This window comes from Mytilus californianus, unplaced genomic scaffold (genome assembly GCF_021869535.1).
Source record: "Mytilus californianus isolate M0D057914Y unplaced genomic scaffold, xbMytCali1.0.p SCAF_12, whole genome shotgun sequence".
NCBI classification, from domain to species: Eukaryota; Metazoa; Mollusca; class Bivalvia; order Mytilida; family Mytilidae; genus Mytilus; species Mytilus californianus.
Genome location: NW_026262604.1, coordinates 38018942 through 38041161, shown reverse-complemented (window position 1 = coordinate 38041161; position 22220 = coordinate 38018942). Strand labels below are relative to the sequence as shown.

Sequence of the window (22220 nt, the reverse complement as noted above, 5' to 3'; positions counted from 1 at the left end):
TTTATCGATAGTTGGATGCAGTTCAACTTGTTCAAGATGTGTACAATTTTCATCAAAATTTGAAATATCAACTAATTACGTATACTTTGCCTTAATTAAGTGAACAATAACTTCTTGCAAGAATAAACATTGCAATATCAAATACTAAGCTGAGAATGACTTTTATATCTGTTAAAATTATTATATATATTTTGAAAATACCTGCTCATATGCACATCCTAAATCATATAACACTGAACCAGATTCTGTGGTGTGTTTCTGGACAAAACATACCTGAAATAATAGAAAGTGTAAAAAGGCGACTATACGGTATTTGTTTTTCTCATTGTTGAAAGCCGTACGTCGGCCTATAATTGCTTACATCCACTTTATTTGAACTCTGGTGGATAGTTGTCTCATTGGCAATCATACCATATCTCCTAATTTTTATAGTGATATCCATTTGACGTTGAATGATAGAAATGGAATTCTCTATCATAAAAGGTACAAATAAATGGCATAATTGATATGTTTTGAATATTTACATCAGTTTCCATGGCCAAACAAAGTACATGTGCATTGCATCCGTATACTTTTAAGATTTTTTTCCTCACTTATATACTACTCCACTCATATGAACAATGTAGTTTCTCAATTAAAGACAAATAGATTCATAGTAGATGATTTTGTTAATGTAAATTACTTTGATATTCGAGATGTAATTGCATTTCTGCCTCTAGCAACAGTATTTAAAAAACCTGAAATTGAGTACTAATCTTTAGTCGTGAAAAAGCAAGTCAGGTATACATTCAGGTGTGTTTGATATAAAAATAAGAAGGTGTGGTATGATTGCCAATGAGACAACTCTCCACCAGTGACCAAATGACGTAGAAGTTACCAACTATAGGTCACCGTACAGCCGTCAACAATGATCAAAACCCATACCGCATACCGAGATAGTTGACTATCCACAGAGGACACTAATAATATATATAGCTCTCTAAATTAAAAAAAAAGGCGATGGCAAAAAAGCACTGTGCTGTCCCCAATTACATATGTCATCAAGCAGCATTAGTTCAATAAAGCAGCTTACAATTTGTATTTTTAAATGCAGAAATATTCAATTATTTTGTCATTGACTTAAGCATACCTCATCGTTTGTACAAGTTGTTACGTGTTGGCAGTCGGATCGATTTTCTATTCCGGTACATGACAAACAAGTCTGTCCACACACTGAAAAGGTGATGTGATAACTGCAAATAACGAATCGTTTCATTGGCTACTTACTTTACCTCGTAACTATACATTTCAAAAGTAAGAACTACTTCATGAGGCCCAGTAAGATCATACTGACAATAGTACATTTTCGTACAAGTAGTTTCTTCTTTTAAGTGTAACTTTTGAATTATGAAGATATTGAAGCAAACTTTGTATCAAATGATATCTGAAAATGAATGAATAAATAGAATATCTAATAGATATCCAGAAGCGTGCATGTGTACCCTAAAAAGCTGTATGACATACTGTCTGTTCAATGTACAGGAACCTTGTTACTTGGAACAGTGGCAGGTTCACGGGGTAAGTATATATTTGAACTCTAATTAAAAAAAAACATATTTATTAATATATAGAAACAAAGCGTTTTTTGAATCAATGCTATTTTTTTAAACTAATTTTAAAAGGCAAGGTGGGAAAATGCACACGTCGAAGAAGGGCTTACAACATAATAACAAAACAACAAGTGCATTCTACACAGAAAACTACAGATTAAATAACATAGGATCATCACCAAGGTCTCAGATGCCACAGAATGGTATGCTGCACCATCCATGATGTCGCTCATGACAATAAAAAAATACGTGTGACAAGTCAAATTCACTGAGTATTCTTAAAACAGGAAAGAAGAACGGCATTAATGATTCTATAAACAGATCGAGCGACGTATCCTTTTTCATCTCTGACGACGATATTCATTAACGGCCAACCAAGTCATAATCGGCTTGGCGTCTGTAAGTGCAGAGAATTATAGATATTAGTGTCAGGTAAAGGTGATGAAAAAAAATTAATTAAGAATAACGGATGTTCAGTAAAAAAATCATTATTTAAAAGATGCTATAGCTAGTTTATACAGATTTTCAAGGATAAAAATGACAGTCATAAAAATAAGACGATGTGGTATGATTGCCGATGAGAAAACTATGCATGACATTGAAAGACCAAAGGACTTAGATGTTAACACTTCATTTCACCGTAAATGGCTTTCAACAATAACCAAAACCAAAACCGCGTAGTAAACTTTAAAAGACGCGTGATGAGAAACGAGGAACAATACGACAGAGTAAACTGACAGCCATATTTAAGATATAATGACATTAAACGAAAACCACGACAGACGTAAATTATCAAGATCCTGACTTGAGACATTCATGTTTTGTTTTCTTTACATCGTTTGCACCACAATTACATTTGCAAGTTGGACGAATGTAAAAAAACAATCATAATTTTTTTTGTTTATTTGTTTTGTTTTGTTGTAGGTTTAATTTTTTGGGGTGAGAGGAGGGGTGTAGACATTACTCATTGGGTCTGCTCCAGTTACAGAGTACTTAAAGCTATTTAATATTTGTTAATAACTTTTGTAGCAATCTTAATACACTGTATGTGTTGAAATACTGTATAACGTACCTGATATTGCGCTTAGATTGACATGAATTTGCAACATGTTTTATTCTTGTTGATAATAAAACCCAATATGTGTATGTACTCTATAACAGGTTAACCTTATATGAATGAAAATCGATATGGAAATTCATTATATTTTGTTAATATTAAGTGACTTACGGTGCTCATTAATGCAAAATCCGAATATAAAACAAACTAAAAGTATATCGTTCAATGACATTATAGCTTAACAACACGTACAGTTTGATTACGTCAATTACATTTCTTATCTATACATTCATGTACAACATACACTTCGAAAATATTGAGACGACAAAATAAACATTGTTTCGTGATTTCCATGTTATTGATTTTTTCATACAAATATATAGTTCTGTCTCCTAAACTTTGTTCATAAATCCCGATTCATAACCTAAAAGCTAATTCTTAAAACTTCAAAAGGGATGCGGAAGATACCAAAGGGATATTCAAACTCGTAAGTCCAAGATCAACTGACAACGCCATGGCAAAAAAAAAACCCGAAAACAAACGACCAAAAGATAAACCACAGTCTACAAAGCATAACATTGAAAACTAAAGACTGAGCAACACGAACAGCAATGCTATATACGACGTGTTCGAATTCCACTTAACCAATACTAAATGAAGAAAATTACATCTAGATGGTACACTAACTATCATTTTTTTACAATTGAAATTAAATAAGCATTTATTCTTGAGAACTGACTTATTTATTACAAAAGCGTGGACGACAACATTTTTAACTGATTATAAATGAATAATATGTTGAAAGTCTGTGAGATCAAGGTCGCACTGACAGTGTCATACAAACTGACAGTGTCATACAACACTGTGTTTATCAGGTTAACTTATATAATTAAGGCGGGCATGCTCACTTTAAAATAATTCTCTAGATTAAACATAGTTCGCTCACTACTTTCAAAATGATCTATAAGGAAAACGTTGACCAATGGACAATGAAAATTAGGTCAAGGTTAGATGGATCTTTTATAAAATAAGCAAACAAATTCAATCTACTATGACTTTTCTAAAGACCAAGAACGTTAACATAAGAAATTGCCTTGGCTAGGATTTGGCAACTTTGTACGTTACCATAACTCTGGAACGATAATACTGAAAACTGTCAAAATCGAAAAGGCCTACTTGTATTTGTTGTGATATTGTCACTATGAAGAAAACAAATCCTGCGGCTCATTGAAAGCAATTACATTTTAGTAACAATCACAGCCCAGAGATATAAACAAATATCTCTATTTCTAGCAGATCAAATATTTTTTATTGGACAAAGCACATATAATATTTATCACAATGCGTATTTAAAGTGTACAACATATGCAACATGACAAATGATGTAAATAAAACATAACAACACGTGAAAATTAATGATATCCTAGTATAATCACAAGTCAATTTAACCCACCATTTTTATCGGGAAATGCTCGTACCTAGTCAGGAATGTGACAGTTGTTTTCAACAGTTCCATTGATAGATAACGATTGGTTTTGTCTGTTTTTACGGACTTCCCCTTTTTGAATTTGCCTTGGAGTTCGGTACTTTTGTTATTCTTTTTTTTATTGTATAGTACTTCCATTATTTACTTATGGTAGACCAACTGACATTACACAATGAACTTCAAAAGCTTCAAATAAGTACATAAACTAGTCAAAACATTTACTAAATTTTATCATCGGTATAAGGACATCATTCGTAAATATAACTCAACATGCAGACATCTTATACGTTCGGGTATTTCACATCCAATCTTTTATTGTAATATTCTTTACAAAGCACAAAAATGTCAGTATTCACCTCAAAAGCTAACAAAACCTTTAAACAGACTTATTAAGAAGGGATATAGTTACGATACTGTTGTCAGGTCATTAAAGATTGCATATTTTGGCTTTAATATTGATTCACTTATAGGGTCTTTGTATCGGAATTAAACATATTTATTCTAAAACAAGTTGTTGGCATGACACGGGTTATGTTCTTCTCATATATTTTATGATGGTATATTACTAAACCCCTAACAGGAGGGATTGTGCCTGATATTCATATGATGAAGACATAATCTTTCAATCAGTTTAATTGAGGTCTGGAGCTGGCATGTCAGTAACTGCTTGTAGTCTGTTGTTATTTATGTATTATTGTCATTTTGTTTATTTTCTTTTGTTTCCTATTCTGACATCGGACTCGGACTTCTGTTGAAGTGATTTTTACTGTGCGTACTGTTGTACGTTTTTTTTTTCTACATTGGCTAGAGGTATAGGGGGAGGATTGAGATCTCAAAAAACATGTTTAACCCCGCCGCATTTTTGCGCCTGTCCCAAGTCGGGAGCCTCTGGCCTTTGTTAGTCTTGTATCATTTTTAATTTTAGTTTCTTGTGTATAATTTGGAGTTTAGTATGACGTTCATTATCACTGAACTAGTATACTTATTTGTTTAGGGTGCCAGCTGAAGGACGCCTCCGGGTGCGGGAGTTTCTCGCTGCATTGAAGACCCATTGGTGGCCTTCGGCTGTTGTCTGCTCTATGGTCGGGTTGTTGTCTCATTGACACATTCCCCATTTCCATTCTCAATTTTACATATATGTCTGGCATTAACCAAATTATCCGGCTTCAGTAGATATATTACTGATTTCATATCATCTTTAATTAAATTCTTGAAAATACTTAACTTCTCTCGAAGGTTTTTTTTATATGGGGGACAGTACATAATGAAGTACACTTCATCTTCTACTTTGTCTCTGCAACATCTTTAGTTTCTGTACCTTCTTGTTTCAATAGCAAACGGATGTGCTCTAAATATAATTTAATTAGGAAGTGATCTTTCATATTTTGACATATCAAAGCTCAGGTAAGATTTTAAGTCAAATGATGAGTAAATGACATTGTAAAATCTGAGTTTACCTATGTTATGATTAAATAATTACATTACATGTATGTTTCATTTTAATACGTTATTTTGATTGGCTAACAGCAATTTCGCGTCATTCTAAAATTAACATTAATTTCAAAATGAATTATAACATTCATGATGGCACGAGCTTCCACAATAAAATGCACAGGTAAATAAAAGAAAAACTTGACAGAAATCGTGTTTAAATGATCTTAGGAAAAAAATGTAATTATAAGTATTTAATGCTTCTTTTAGTAATTTTATAGGGTTGTAAAAGCGTTGACCGAGCGCACATTTTTAGATTGAAGCGCTTCCGCGCTTCATACAAAATGTACTTCGGTCAACGCTTTTACACCCCAATAAATTTACAAAAAGAAGCATTCAATTCTTAAATCAACGTTTTAATTTCCGAATTCCACACCATATTGTTTTAGCAAATTACACTGAATTCGGCCTTTCGTTCATTTCTTGTATGCTAGCTAGAACTACCTTCTAACCTTCTATCTGGGTGCATATGGCTTAATCAGATATTTCAATACCATTTTAATTTACTTGTAAATTGTGCATTGGATTTTGTTTGAAATAATGTTGAAAGTCTTCAAAATAAATGTTTTAATACAGATATAGCAGAAACGTAACATTTTTGATGATCCGTGAATGTGAGGTCAAGGACAGACGAACCTTGTCAGACGTACGTGTACCTTCTTTTTAATAATTCCATATATCCAATATAGTTAAGCTATAGCGAATAGAACCTGAGACACCAAAACTTTACATAGACCAATGAGCTATGCAAATGAGGTTAAGGTCATATGAATCATGTCTGGCAGACATCTGCAACTAACAATAATTTATTTTCATCAAATAAAGTTGACCAATTTCTTATAACAATGTCAGATGAACACTATCAGACGGATTTGTACAACTAACAATCATTCTATATACCAACTATAGTTGACCTTGTGCCTGTAGTAACCAACTATTTTGACCACTGAACAATGAAAATGAGGTCAAGGTCAAATGAACCCTATCAGACGATATGTTTATCTCACATTAATTCTATATACTTATGATAGTTCACCTATTACCATGATTACTTAATCATGAAATGAGGTCATCGTCAGATGAACTGTCAGACGGGCATATACATCTTATAGGCAATGTATATTACCAACATATATAGCTGATATATAATTGCTGATCCATGACCATCATATCGAGGTCTGATTCACCCTGTGAGACAAATATGTCAACCTTACAATCATTCAATACATCATATATTGTTTATGAAATTGAGGGGGAGGACAATTCTTCCACCCCTGTTTTCCTTTCTCCCTCTACAACAATATATCTCCCTATCAAAAAACTTAAATATACAGTTTTTTTTCTATTTTTATTTAAAATATTGTGCGGTAAACAGTGAATGGGGGAGCTTGTTCACTCTTATTTTCCTTTGACATTACTTGAAAACCCTATAGCCTTATTTGTCTTATTACTTGAATCAAACTAAAGTGTGCTATACAATATGTAGGACAAACAATACAGATGTTTTTTAAACGAACATTGGAGCATCTATATAGCTTCCGAAACCCTACGAAATTAAAAAGTTTGATTAACATTCTACCAACATTTAAGTAAACACACATAGTTTTAATTTATAAAATTTCAACAATTCGAAACCGTCCAGAAACAGCAAGGACAATCCCATAAACAATTTGTAAATTCCCGTAAAATTTACGAACATTTTGAAAATAAATCAGAAATTAATAAAAGAGTCAAATAGTAAACAATCATATCATTTCCACATAACAGCATAAGGCCTTCTCTAACATATGAAGGTTCCTACTATGTATTGGTTATCTAAATTACACAAAACTCCGTCAATGATCGTTTCATCTCGGCCTCTAATTAGTGTTCTACAGCTAATCTCTCAGTGCTTTTAATTAGCTTGCTTACTATCAAAGAATTTATCATTAACGTCTGTAATAAAGCATATAAAAATAATGGTATTAAGTATTTCTGTAGTGTAAATTAATCTTTACATTGTTAGATAAATTACGCGGTTTTGATAGTCCTTTCAAGTCGGTTGAAAATTTTAATTTTTCGACCCTTTACACTACACTTCCACACAATCTTATAAAAACCAAACATTTCCTATTTAATTGATTGGTCCTTTGAAAAATCTGAATGCAAATTTATTTGCTGTAACTCATATAAAGCTTTCTTCTGAATGAAAAAGGTAAATATGCTAGATAAACTTACTGGAAGTGTAATGAAATGATTAAAGGTGTAGATTTACTCCTTGACAACATCTATGTACGTTTCGGCTGTACAGTTTGCCGACAGATTGTAGCATGTTGTACCTAAGGGCACCAATTGTGGCCCAAGCATAAATTACAGACTTGTTTCTGTATTGTTATGTATCACATTTTATGTTCAAACTCAGTAAAATCCGTCTAAAGTTCATTTAATTGATAAATTCAACAATACCAACCGTTACAATGATGATATTTTTTCGTTAATAATCAAGATTTCTGTAAGTATACTGCAGAGATTCACTTGTATAAAAATAAGAAGATGTGATATGATTGCCACTGAGACAACTCTCTACCAGAGACCAAATGACTAAGAAGTTAACAACTATAGGTCCCAACATTGTGTATACTCCATTGGTAGTTAAATGTTAACGAAATTCATCTTATGAAGATAATTCATAAATCCTAGTTGCCAACCATTTAAAATTCAGGATACTTACATATAAGGCGTTTTAAATAAAAGAATATATATACCAGTCAGAAATTAAACTCAATCACTATAGTAGAATAATGGAAGGAGAAAACGGACAAGTTGGGTCAATTTTAAGACAACTCGGGCCACTTATAGCCTATAGCCTTATTTGTCTTATTACTTGAATCAAACTAAAGTGTGCTATACAATATGTAGGACAAACAATACAGATGTTTTTTAAAGCAACATTGGAGCATCTATATCGCTTCCGAAACCCTACGAAATTAAAATGTTTGATTAACATTCTACCAACATTTAAGTAAACACACATAGTTTTAAATTTATAAAATTCCAAAAATTCGAAACCGTCCGGAAACAGCATGGACAATCCCATAAACAATTTGAAAATTCCCGTAAAATTTGCAAACATTTTGAAAAAAAATTAGAAATTAATAAATGGGTTTCTAATATGCTCATTTCTAGAATAAGAAACAGTCTTCGTGTATTTATTAGTAAAGCGGTTTGTATTCTTTCCGACCGAAAAAAAAAACAGCCAAAAGTGTGGAGGAGGTATGACGTAAAATTCTACACAGAAGTTCTTACGAATGAAATTATGAATTCTTCCACCATCAGGCCGTGCCTTCCATGGAGAGTCAAATAGTAGACAATCATATCATTTCCACATAACAGCATAAGGCCTTCTCTAACATTTAGAAGCTTCCTACTATGTATTGGTTACCTAAACTACACAAAACCCCGTCAATGATCGTTTCATCTCGGCCTGTAATTTGTGTTCTACAGCTAATCTCTCAGTGCTTTTAATTAGCGTCCTTACTATCAAAGAACTTATCATTAACTTCTGTAATAAAGCATACAAAATAATGGTATTAATTATTTCTATAATGTAAATTAATCTTTACATTGTTAGATAAATTACGCGCTTTTGATAGTCCTTTCAAGTCGGTTGAACATTTTAATTTTTCGACCCTTTACACTACACTTCCACACAAAAACCAAACATTTCCTTTTTAATTGAATGGTCCTTTGAAAAATCTGATTGCAAATTTATTTGCTGTAACTCATATAAAGCTTTCTTCTGAATGAAAAAGGTAAATATGCTAGATAAACTTATTGAAAGTGTAATGAAATGATTAAAGGTGTAGATTTTCTCCTTGACAACATCTATGTACGTTTCGGCTGTACAGTTTGTCGACAGATTGTAGCATGTTGTGCCTAAGGGCGCCAATTGTGCCTCAAGCATAAGTTGCAGACTTGTTTCTGTATTGTTATGTTTCACATTTTATGGTCAAACCCAGTATACCAACCGTTAAGATGATGATATTTTTCGTGAATAATCAAGAGTTCTGTTAGTATACTGCAGAAATTCACTTGTATAAAAATAAGAAGATGTGATATGATTGCCACTGAGACAACTCTCCACCAGAGACCAAATGACTAAGAAGTTAACAACTATAGGTCCCAACATTGTGTATACCCCATTGGTAGTTAAATGTTAACGAAATTCATCTTATGAAGATAATACATCAGGTAATACATAAATCCTAGTTGCCAATCATTCAAAGTTCAGGATACTTACATATAAGGTGTTTTAAATAAAAGAATACCAGTCAGAAGTTAAACTCAATTACTATAGGAGAATAATGGAAGGAGAAAACGGACAAGTTGGCTCGAATTTAAGACAACTCCGGCCACTTATAAAACACTTTATAGAACAGTCAAAATCATATCAGTATTAATTTAGAAGGGATCCTTCAATAAGGAGATACATAAACGGCACTAATCATATCGATTCCATGACTTTTTGTCTTTGATGCAATTGGCAATCGTACCACATCTCCTTATTTTTATATTGAACGAAAATTGATCAGAAAAGGAAAGAAAAATCTACTAATAACAGACAAAATTCAAATGAAAACAAGAGGACCGATAAAGAAATGCGTTTCATTCACAAAAATATATGCATTTAACCCCCACCCCCGAAAAAAAATATAAAAAACAACAAAAACCATCGGTCCAAGCAGATGTTAAACATACAACAAATGTTGACGTATCTCTTTATTTATAAGTAACATGACCAAAATATACAGCAAGAGAAAAAAAAAGACCGGACTATGTAGTTAAGTGATTAAGAGGCTGGTGTAAATTAAATTAAAAAAATTAGGCATACAGTCAAACACTTGCAAAATGATAATAAATTAGCTAGACCTTAAATGGTTGACTCCTCTATATATCAAAGCGTGTGTGTAGATACCAATCCAGGTAGGTATCAAGACAGTTCGCTTGTACAGTTTTGTTATGTTAACTTCTAACCATGCATTCATTTTAATGAATTTGGGGAAATCATTTAGCTTTAACGACGCATAGACCTTATTTATGAATCAATACATACGTTTGAGCAAAATCAGTATTTTGGGAAAACATTTGACTTTTAACGACCTATAGACCTTATGTATGAATCAACCATTCGTTTGTGTAAAATTAACTGATCTTTAATATGTACATGTATAAAAGGAACTGTGTGGTAAACGTTATAGTAAAACAGGAACTTAAAACACCAGCTGGCATCAAAATAAGACTTTTAAAAGTAATCATAGTTTCTGTCTTACGATACACATACACCGACACCTTTAAATCTGTATATGTTCTAAATTACCCATTCTAGATAAAAAAAAGATTCGATTCAATAGAGCTAATCAAGTTATATTATCGACGTAAAATATGATTAATTAATTGCTCTTTATTTAACGTCCATCGTCAAATATTACATACATATTCAGGACATGAACAAATTAAACAATCTATCAACTAGAAAGATTCAACAATACAGTTAGATTGGTAAGGAGTTGGAACAGCCAAAAATAGGCAAAAAATAAAGAATAGACAATAATGCGGTGCTAAAATATAAAGTAAAGAGAATAATGGGAAAATTTATAAAGAATAGAGAAAAATGGCTTGCAAAAATAAAGAATTCAAAATTGAAGGACGCTGCATCCATACCTTCATTTGTATTTTCGACACAGCCAAATGGACACCTCCTTACCATGGCCTATATGAAGTGCAGAAAAATAACCATATTCCTAACCCCAGTTTACCAATGGTATGATTTATTAAGAACAATTTCATTAATATGCAGATTAATTAGAATGTCAGATGTCGGAAAAGTAACAATGAGAATATTTACAATTTTATGTCCTTTTTCAGATCTAACTAAAAAACATCCAGAGAACCACAATAGACAAATGACTAAGCAATTAAAAAATAATGTATTAAAATAGGAAAAAATATGATTATATAAATCTTTAGTTTAGTGTTCTGATCATCATTTTCACCGATTTAAGTGAGTAGTATAAGCCATGCCATGCTGGCCAATTTATGCCCTTTCCATATGGACTGGATCCCGAAAGATACCGTCCATTCAGGTTAGCATCATGACAATGATCGTACCACCAGCCTCCATGATATAGTTTAGCACATTTCCTGGTATCCATGTCGTTGTCCCTATCAAAGGTAGAAAACAGCTTACCACTATGATATGCCATCGAATCTCCTAAAATTTAATTTGATTTTATTAATTCAATGATAATTATAAAATAAGAAGATGTTATTTGACAAAATATTGTGTCTAGATAACTTAGTAGTGCGGCTCTGAGATAGAATAACTGTTTATCATGTTCACTGGTATTAAGCAAATTTAGCAAATAATTTATAATTATGAATTTGAAAATTATTTCCCGCATTTTGGTGATTGAACTTTTATTCAAAAAGATGTGTGTTTTAAATAAATTTAAAAAAAAAATCCTCTAGATGTAACATTATTTTTTCAAGCGTTTCAGATGGTTCAGTTTCTAGTTCCTTGATTCAATCGTTCCAAAATAGTATTTTCAAGTAAAATTTCGTAATCGAATAATATTTCTTAATGAATTAAAAAAAAATTACGTTTTTATATGTTTTATACGATTAATCTTTTTTTTAAAGTTAGTCATTTCTTTCAATTTCCGCAATGAAAGTAAACTTAGTAAGTCCTATCCCTATTCGGTTCTGTGACTGAATGTTAGGGTATTTTCAGTAAATGCTCCATGTTGATGGCATCACTGTGACTTTGAGATGGGGAACAGCAACCAAAAGCGCGGTTCCTTTGCATTTTTCATGTGTGTGTAATAATGTTATTTCCTGAATTCATACCTTTTCTTTTATACAATTTTAAGTTCGATATAAATTGTTGATAACAAATATACCTGCATTGCCACTGTATCCAAACACTGACATCTCATATTCACCTTTCTCATCCCCAACCATGAACATTGAATATTTAGCGTATTTGGTGTGACCTTCAAAGTCGTACATGTCAATTCTTAATTCATGTCGGGTATGAATGGTTATCTCGTGAATGACATCGTTTCCTGACAAAATATCAATAATATATTAAATAAACACAAATAATGGGTAGTATACGTATACACTTATTAAAAGGTCATTAGCTGTCAAATTCTTGTTCACCAATTTGACTCAAATTCTCATATTTGATTTATAACATACTAAAACGTAAATTTAAATTATAAAATTCTTAAATAAACAATTTAAAATGCATGGGCTCGATAATATGTATCAGCATTTCGTGGTTTTTTTTGGCAGTGTCTGCGCGTACCCGCATGCGGGTACGAATAGTCAAATTGCCATTCATAGGCTACGCGTACCCACATCCGGTTTTATAATAAAATGCCATCGGATTGGGAATGAAACGTGAAATATATACGGAAATTATCGATAATATGGGGATTTCGTGTAGAACGAGTGAAGAGTATGAAAAATAATATTTTCAAATTGTATTTATTAGATAATGATACATAATAAACATTGCAAATTAAATGCACACTGATGGAAAATGAAATTGTACAGTCCCTGTAAAAGAAGAACATGATAAAAATTAATACTATTATAAAATGTAAAATAAAATGCAAATTTAAAGAATAAAATTTTACTGATTTTGAAAAATACCCATATCAGATTTTAAAATAATCTTTTAGTAAAATGTAAAACAGAAACTGAAATTTTAAAATATCTTAAACAACTAAAATTAAAGCTTGGGTGTTTATATAAAAATTAGAGAAGCAAGTAATAATGTCAAATTAAACCAATTAATATAAAAGATTCATGTAGCTAATTAAGATTTGGAACAAATTTTACGTATCCAATATGATTGTTTTGGCACATATTTCAACCCTGAACATTTCATATGTTGCCAGTCCAAACAACAATCACAGGCCAAAGAGTCCTGATCGTGTAGGTTTTTTTTGACATTTGATACATATCCATTCGCATGATTCTCTTCTTTCGTTGATCCGAATTTTAAGTTGCTTCCACGCTTCAAAGGTAAATTATTTTTTGATGCGCTGAAGGTTTACATTTTCGTCAAATATTTTGTTATTTATTAACGAAGCATCTAGAAGATTATTGGCATCGGCCTTTGTTTTATCAGAAATAATTTTTGTGTTTCCAGTTCTTCTTTTCTCTGCAGCTGCAATTGACTCCGAGTTTCTTTTATACAATTGTATAAAATTAATCGACTGATAGTTCTGAACAAATTGTTCCAATTCGTGATAACTTTGAAATGTCTTCCCCACATGTATATCACTCTCTTACATTTTAAGAATATTTATTAACTGAGAAAAACTGTTCACTTACCTATATATAAATATTCATAAAAATTCTGAGTAGTTTTAATCAATTTATTCACTAATTGCGACAAATTCCGTATATATTTCACGTTTCATTCCCGATCCGATGGCATTTTATTATAAAACCGGATGTGGGTACGCGTAGCCTATGAATGGCAATTTGACTATTCGTACCCGCATGCGGGTACGCGCAGACACTGCCTTTTTTTTTAGTCTAGACGCCATTTAATTAACCATCGAGGTAACCCCCGAAGACTGCCGACGGTCATATAACCCGATATAAACATAAATATAGATATAAATAGATAACGAACTCTAGGTCTAGTTCTGTTTGATTCTATATTATAGGTTAAAACTATATGTTAATCATCGTTTTTAACTGTACAAGAATAAGTTTTTGTGGATCGAATGAATCAATCAAATGGTTAACCCTTGTTTCACTTGTCAATGTTGACAGTCTTTTCCATTTAATAACTGAACACGCCTAATTCATGCGTAGCCCATCTCTAGCTAAGGGGTTAAATTGAAGGTCACGTGAATACGGATTCAATAAGCATGTGAAGAATTCATCAGCGATGTTTCTTAGCTATGACACCAATCTTTTCTGACACCAAACAATCAATCATATTTCAAACTTATTTTGACTAATCTAAATTGAACCAAATTGGCTTCTAAAAGCGAATTATTATTTCACAATTTCACTTACTTTAATGATTGAACAACAAAAATCTTACTTTTTTTATATCTCGTAGCTAATGCCCCTTTAATAGTTCAGCTATTTCAAATAAATGTTTTCGCCGTAACATATGTCATATGAACTGATACAGCGCTTATCTGACATCAATCAATCAATCAATCGATCTATTTATTTATAAATACTGCTTCGCACAAATCTCGAAGGCGAGACATAGTGATAGTACATTATGTCGTCGGCAACGTCGGTGTCATCAACATTTAGGTTTTAGTGGTAAAGTTGTATGTAGACATCAAACATTTTTTTAAAGCTTCATGGAAATTTACATGACAGGCGGAAACTCAGTTGAAATTTAACAAAAGAAATGGAACTCTTTGTTAGAGAAGGTAAAAAAGGCGAAGTTGGTAAATTTGAATTGTTTACATCTGTTTCTATGGGCTTTAAAAGTTTAATAAATGTGCCTAATTTAGGATTTTATGCATGTTATATATGTGTTTTTACTTAAATTATTGAATTGAGCTTCGAGATATTTGTAAACTTTTAAATTATAGACAAAGTTTCGCAAAACAGTCGATTGTGGTAGGTGCAAATTCTCGTGGATCTTTTTTGTGCATAAGCATAAATTTCGCAGAAAAAAATTCCAAAGGAAGATAATCGATTTATCCTTTTAAAGCATCAATTTGCATATCTGCCCCCGGTGACAGTTTTTTGGGAAAAAATCCCCAAAATGGGCAATAATTTCATCGAAAAGAGAAAGTTGAGTACACCTTTTTAGGTTCAGGCGTGTTTGAGTTGACTATTCTGTCTTGAAAACGTATAAAAGAAAGATATTTGATACATCATCTCGCTTCAGATTTTATTATTTCTATATCTTTAGGCTGTAGGTTGATACAATAATATTAAAAATTTACCGTACTAAAAGGTGAAATATATGGGCAGGCGAAATACCTTTCTAATGAGTCATAACAACAGATTAGGTGTGTTCGAATAACAAATTTTTACTAAAAGTGCTTGACGACAATTTTTTCTGGTGGATCTTAAAAATGCATAATTTAAAAATAAAATCATTTTTTTGTGTGTGTTATCTAGGGTAATTATTCTTCAACCTAGTAGATACATTTGTCTTTTAAAATACAACTGGCATATAATGATCGTATTGTTACTATGTGGATAAACTTATCGGTTTTCCAGGGCTAAATTGACAGCGCGTCATCACTACAATGGCTTCTATTTTTACGATTATAAAAATTAAGTGGCGTAATGGGGAGATAATTTTGACGAAGTAGAATCCTGACTGATGAATTGAATGGAAACTTCTTTTTATGGATTTTGTTTAATAAGTTAATATTAAACAAGAATGTGTCCACAGTACACGGATGCCCCACTCGCACTATCATTTTCTATATTCAGTGGAACGTGAAATTGGGGTCAAAACTCTAATTTAGCAATAAAAATTAGAAAGATCATATCATAGGGAACATGAGTACTAAGTTTCAAGTTGATTGGACTTCAACTTCAGCAAAAACTTCCTTGATCAAAAACTTTAACCTGAAGCGGGACAGACAGACGGACGAACAGACGAACGGACGCACAGATCGAAAAACATAATGACCCTAGGTGGGGCATAATTATAAAACAAGAACCTACCTAACCAATATTCCCCGTTTATGTTACCGAAGCCCTCTTTGTACGTCTCCCAATTCCGTTCAAAGTCCACGGATCCGTTTATACGTCTTTGTATTACCTAACAAAGTAAAACGTGAATTATTTTGGAGGTAATATACAATATACACCACAAAATCAGTGCAATTAATAAAGGAACATATACCAGTTACAAGATAGGCGATAAAAGTCGGGTGCGGATCAGGATTTTGAAACGCTTGAAGTGATACTTTAAAAATCTCAATGCATTCATCATATATGAAGCACCATAAAGGGGGTGGGTCCACTGCCTACTCCGCCCCTCAATCCGCCTCTGCAAGTTGGTTAATATAATTTATACGTAACGCATGTATCCGGTATGAAAATCAATGGGACATATTTGACATTTGAGTTACAATGTATTGTCCGTTTATCGAAAGAAATCTCGGGTCTAGAATTCGACAGTCAAATCTTTGCTGAAGGACTGTCAATATACTATGCATATTAGTAGATTATATTATGAATCGAATATTTTTAAGGATTTTTGATCGTTAAAACTTGACCACATGTACATTTGTATTTGCTCAGTTTGCACGCCAATACTGTTGTGTTTAGCTTTTCGTAGGTCAAAAACAGCATATTGCACAAGGCATACAGCATGTTACTAAAAATAGATTCTAGAAATCTCCAATTTTACATTGTTCATGCTATAGTTGTTGATTAATAATATAACAATTGTAGCCTTTGGTTGAGGTCAATACGATGTTATATCGACCCAGAGAAGCATATCGACCTCGGACTTCGTCCTCAGTCTATATGCTTCTCTTAGGTCGATATAACCTCGTATCGACCTCATACACAGGCTATAATTGTATAACACTAACATAACATCATGTATCTTTTTTAAACACAAAGAAAATAAAAAAAAAATTCAGACTATGATATAAGTGTTTGATGGTTTTTAGATGTAAGAAGATTACAAATGTGTCGAGTTTTGTGATTGGATAACAACACAGAGATGTCTGTATATATTCACGAAACTGCCGGGGTATATATGACGTTTTATCCCAATTTAAACCTCATCAACGTCATCATAATGAACGTTACATATAGTGTTAAGCTGTACAGAACACTTCAAATGTCAGAGGCTCACAGAAGGGAAATAATGACGTTTATCCGTCAATAATATGTTTTAAATCAAAAATGCCGCGATTTACACATCAAATACTTAATTAATGTCTTAAAGTGTTATTACATATGATTGCATACACGAAAGAATTATTTTGACAGCAAATTACAAAGTCCTTCACGTATGCGGAAAATATCAGTTTTTTTTATTGGGTTTTTCAATATTTTTGATTTCAAAAAGTCAAAATTTAAAAAAGTCACAAACATGCAAACAGTATACATGAAATCTAAAATCTTTACTGAAAAAATATTCTTAACGAAAAAAATATTTCTCAAGATGAAAACCTTGCATTTAAAAGAATTACCCCAAATTTTAAGAAATAATAAACATATACTGAATATATATACTGCATGGTGTACGTTTAGCAAATACCTGGTACTGGAAATGAATTAATTAAGGCAGGGGTAATCCGTAATATATGTGTAATTCAGGTTTCAGACAGGGTATATAATGTGACCTGAATAACATATAATATACACCATGTGACAACTTTATGACAGACATTCTCCATCGGCATCGAATAACACGTGGTTATACAGGGCTAAAACCATATTATATATATAATTCGTCTCAAATTTAGCCCAACAATATTATATCATCAAATTTGCCTTGGAAATCTTAATATGTTCTTTTCTCTGCGTGATTCAAACCCTAGCTTCTGTGACATCGTGGCAACACCGCCTGCACCGTGTCCAGCGCCCTAGACCACTCGACCACCTAGGCTACATTAAGATATAGCTTTCGATGGTCGATGTAATACCTTTCCCCGTCGGCTTTTTCTATAGGGTTGTAACACAGTACATGATATATAGTGGCAAGTAGATGGTATACCGTTCAGATCAGTTATTTTGTCTGTCGTAAAGGATGATAATGTTAATTACCATGCAGCCACATCAAACTTTAATTTTATTATACACGTCTAAACATGCGACAACTTTATGACAGACATTCTTCATCGGATAACACGTGTTTATACAGGGCTAACACCATAATATATAAATATAATACGATATTTATTCACTCTCGACAGTTAAATTTGAAATACTTAAAACTCTCGGCAGCGGCATCGCGTTATAAATTTGAAAATGTAACTGTATCGGGTGGATAAATACCGTATCACATTCGATGCAGTGGTAGAATATATATATAAATAAGATCCTTACAAGATACATTTACGGAAAAATCCAAAATACATTTATGAAAATAATCATTGTCATTACATAAAAGTCTATATTATCTAAATTTAAAAAAAAAAGAAAACAGTAACGCCAAAAGAACAAAAACAGACACGTCAAACGAATAACCAAAATGAAAACGAAAAGGAAAGTCAGAAACATTTCAAAAGGACTAGAAAACAAAGCAACGTGAAAGATATACAAATGACAACTAATTCGTCTTGACTGTATAACATACATGTATATTTATCTTTAATTCTATGTGTTGGTTTGTTTTAGTTAATTGCATTAGTGGGATTTTTCAGGGGCTTTCATTCAATACGACGAGATTTTTCTTCTCTTTTCTTCCTGGTCGTGAATAGAAAGTTAATTTACCGTCCATTTTCCTTGTTCGGTATGCATATCACAAAAGACAGAAACTGCTGATATTCCATCTGGATATATCTTATATTCACCATCAGGATGCTGTCCTGATATATCAGCACATTCCCTTGGTAAACCTGTTTAAACCGGTAGAAATGTACATTATAATCACCCGAAATTCAACTGAATATTTTTATCAAATAAATAAAATAAATATAGTGCTAAAAATTGTATTGTATGGATAATTTGATATAAAAAAATGATTATTAATAGAACGTCACCAAATGTAAGTCAAACAAAAAATCAAAAACCAATATCTTTGTGAACGATTTTGTTTTTCACCAAAAGAATCTTTATATTTCCACTTTCTCCTATCAAAGAGAATTAAAATGCAACTAGGTCTAATCATTCATACCTTTCAGGCCTAAAATAAAATTTCATTTGTTTGGCATTGCTTCCCGACCCACTGGAAAACTTGCCGCCCAAAAAATTTTATTTGCATTTCAGAATTTTTTTTTTTTTTATTTAAAAAAAATCGAAATTGTGCCGGAATTTGATCGTATCCGCCGATTTTGTTCCTAGCTTTACTTATCACGATCACGATTTTAAAAGCGCTTGCCTTACACTGAATTGGGAGCAAACATTTAAATTACATGGAATAGAAAATGTCTGCCAAAAGTAATGTCAAAGAGGCCGGCAGGGGGAAGCATCTCCCTATGCTGCAATGCATTGGTTAAGGGAGATGGATTTTTATCAAAAATCAAATTTTCAGCTATTCTTTGAAAGAAACGTTCTGAGAGACCTTGTAGAGGACTCAAATTTTATATTTTGTAAAGCAGAAACAGTTGATGTCTGCTTGACTTTGTCGCTTTATGAGATAGAAGCTTTTCACCGGGACATCACAGAACAAATATGCGTGGCTCTTACATTAATTGAATTTATTAAATATTTGAAATTTATCATGGACAAATTTTCCCTTGAATCAGAGAACAAAGTATATACTATAGTCAGAACCACAATGATGCATTCAAGATAATTATGCGGCTGAAAGCACCAAAGCTAAAAGACCAAAATGGTCCCAGATTTACAGGTTTATAGTAGTTTTGTACCAGTAGATGCTAGCCTGGTACAAAACATACATATTTAAAGACTAGCATCTTGTGTCAATTGAAGTACTTCCTCCTTTTATTGCCTTTCTTCTTAACATGAATAAGATAATTATTCTTAAAACATAAAAGATACTGACAGAAACATATTTATACATGTATCTAGTGTACTAGTGATGAATAAAATCCCCTCCTTTTCCACAATTCTAAGGGCTCATTAATTTATCTGTATTCATGTAATGCATGTCCAGATTTCTGTTAATCAAACAAGCATTACAACCCATAATTTATCCGCAAAAATTGTCTGTCCTGCTGCATATTTCTATTTTGAATTTATCCTACGTTTAAACCTAGCACTGAAAAACCTGGCACTTGGATAATATTAGTATAAACAACAAGTCTATTTGTGCCAACCTTCCAAATTTTTAATATTTTGCTATCCTAATTTGGTACAGATCCTTTATCCTCAAAACTTATCAGGGGCAGTAGGCGTGTTTGTATGGTAGTTTGTCACACCTTACATGTATAATTACTAGCCTCTAGGTGTTGGTTTGAGCCCTAGTTGGGCAGTTGCAAAGTTAAGGTTTGATTTTCATGTTATATGTAATAAAGTTAGTCAGTTTCCTCCCGCAGGTTGGCACTTTCCTTCAAGTACTACGGTTTAGTACGCCAACAAAACTGACTGCCATGAAATTACCCATATGGTGTAGAAAGTGATGTTTATAAAACCAAAGCAAACAATCAAAGTTTTAAATCATTGTCTATTTGTACAAGGAACCGTAGTGGTTGAGCCATTTAAAATATGGTAATTTTACCAAACTGTGACCACAACTTCAAGATGTGACATCAGGTCTCTGTTCAATGGGCAGTCCCACAATTAAAGTTCAATTTTCACGTCATAGATTTTATATGGTTAATTTGTCAGTTTCCTGCCTCAGTTCTGTGGGTTTTTTTTCTGGAAACTTTGGTTAACTCTGACAATAAAACTGACTGTCTTACATAAAATTATCCATATGATGTAGAATGTGACATTGACGGTTGACCCCTTTCAAAGAAACCATCAGCATGTACACACAACAATGCTGCAATGCTTTAGACACCATTGATCTAGAGACCATGATTTACATGTATAAAGCTTTTAAATATAAAAAAAAATAATCTCCCTACCTACCTACCCACCTGCTGATAGTGTGGGTCGGCAATGCCAAACAAACAATTTTTAAGGGTGGCCTCAGTGGCACATCTGCGTGTGTTAATACCCCAAGTTTTTTACTTTTATAAGTTCATATTGTATCTTCTTTCGATTGCGATATTTCTACCGTTTACATATTATGTTTTTATGCTTAATTTCAGTCCTTTCTGATTTGAGTCGGATGTGTAATTGGACATTGGATTTTCGATATGTATTTATTTCATTAAACCCTATAGTTACTTCTATTCTCTTTTAATTTTTCTATCAAAACTAGTATTTGAATATTGACGATGCCGAAATTACTCATTAATGTACGAAAAATTATAGAGCTTCCTTCACAACAAAGTATCTCGTTTTCTTTAGGAAAATTGTTTTCAATGCTACTTTCATTATATTTTCACGATCTTTGGCTAGATCTAGATCTGTTGTAAATCCTTTCCGTATTTTGTCCTTTTTAGTTAGGTCCAATAAAAAAATTATGCAGTATTGTAAATTAAATGAATGGAATTTACAAACACTGCAGTCAAAACAGGCTATTTGTAGAAAAACTAAACAAGACTTAGTCTATAAGAAGTGGTATTGATACAATGTCGGTGAAAAATGTATTACCAACGCGTCGAACACTTTATGTGTTGCATATGAAACAATTTTACACGAATGAAACATTCAGCTGGTGTTTGGTCATACATAAATAAAACTGTACTCAATATTCGGATTACAAAAGTTGAACTTGAAACACCAAATCTAGTCTTTTTATTGGTTGATTTCTGAGTCTGAGTACGATAATAGTACTCAAAAATTTTATGACAGCAAAGCCTGTATTTTGATAAGTTGATTTTGAGTCGAAGTACAAAAAGTT

The 22220-nt window shown here is 32.4% G+C and overlaps 1 protein-coding gene across 1 annotated transcript; it reads right to left on the bottom strand.

Annotated features, from left to right (window-relative positions):
- Positions 1-11625: 11625 nt before the first annotated feature.
- LOC127721056 (microfibril-associated glycoprotein 4-like) lies at positions 11626-20870 on the bottom strand. The gene is made up of 5 exons (XM_052227739.1): positions 20867-20870; positions 19076-19200; positions 16343-16439; positions 12562-12726; positions 11626-11873 (listed from the first exon to the last, which is right to left on the bottom strand). The coding sequence occupies exons 1-5, from the start codon at positions 20868-20870 to the stop codon at positions 11626-11628; spliced, it is 639 nt and encodes a 212-aa protein (XP_052083699.1).
- Between the last annotated feature and the right edge of the window lie 1350 nt (positions 20871-22220).

Bases quoted from the DNA above. Each gene is read 5' to 3' on its own strand.
- LOC127721056 (XM_052227739.1), bottom strand. The intron at 16,440-19,075 runs GTAAATTAACTT...TTACTTTGTTAG, and splicing joins CCGAACAAGGAAAATGGACG to GTAATACAAAGACGTATAAA. The intron at 11,874-12,561 runs GTATATTTGTTA...ATTAAATTTTAG, and splicing joins TGGATACAGTGGCAATGCAG to GAGATTCGATGGCATATCAT.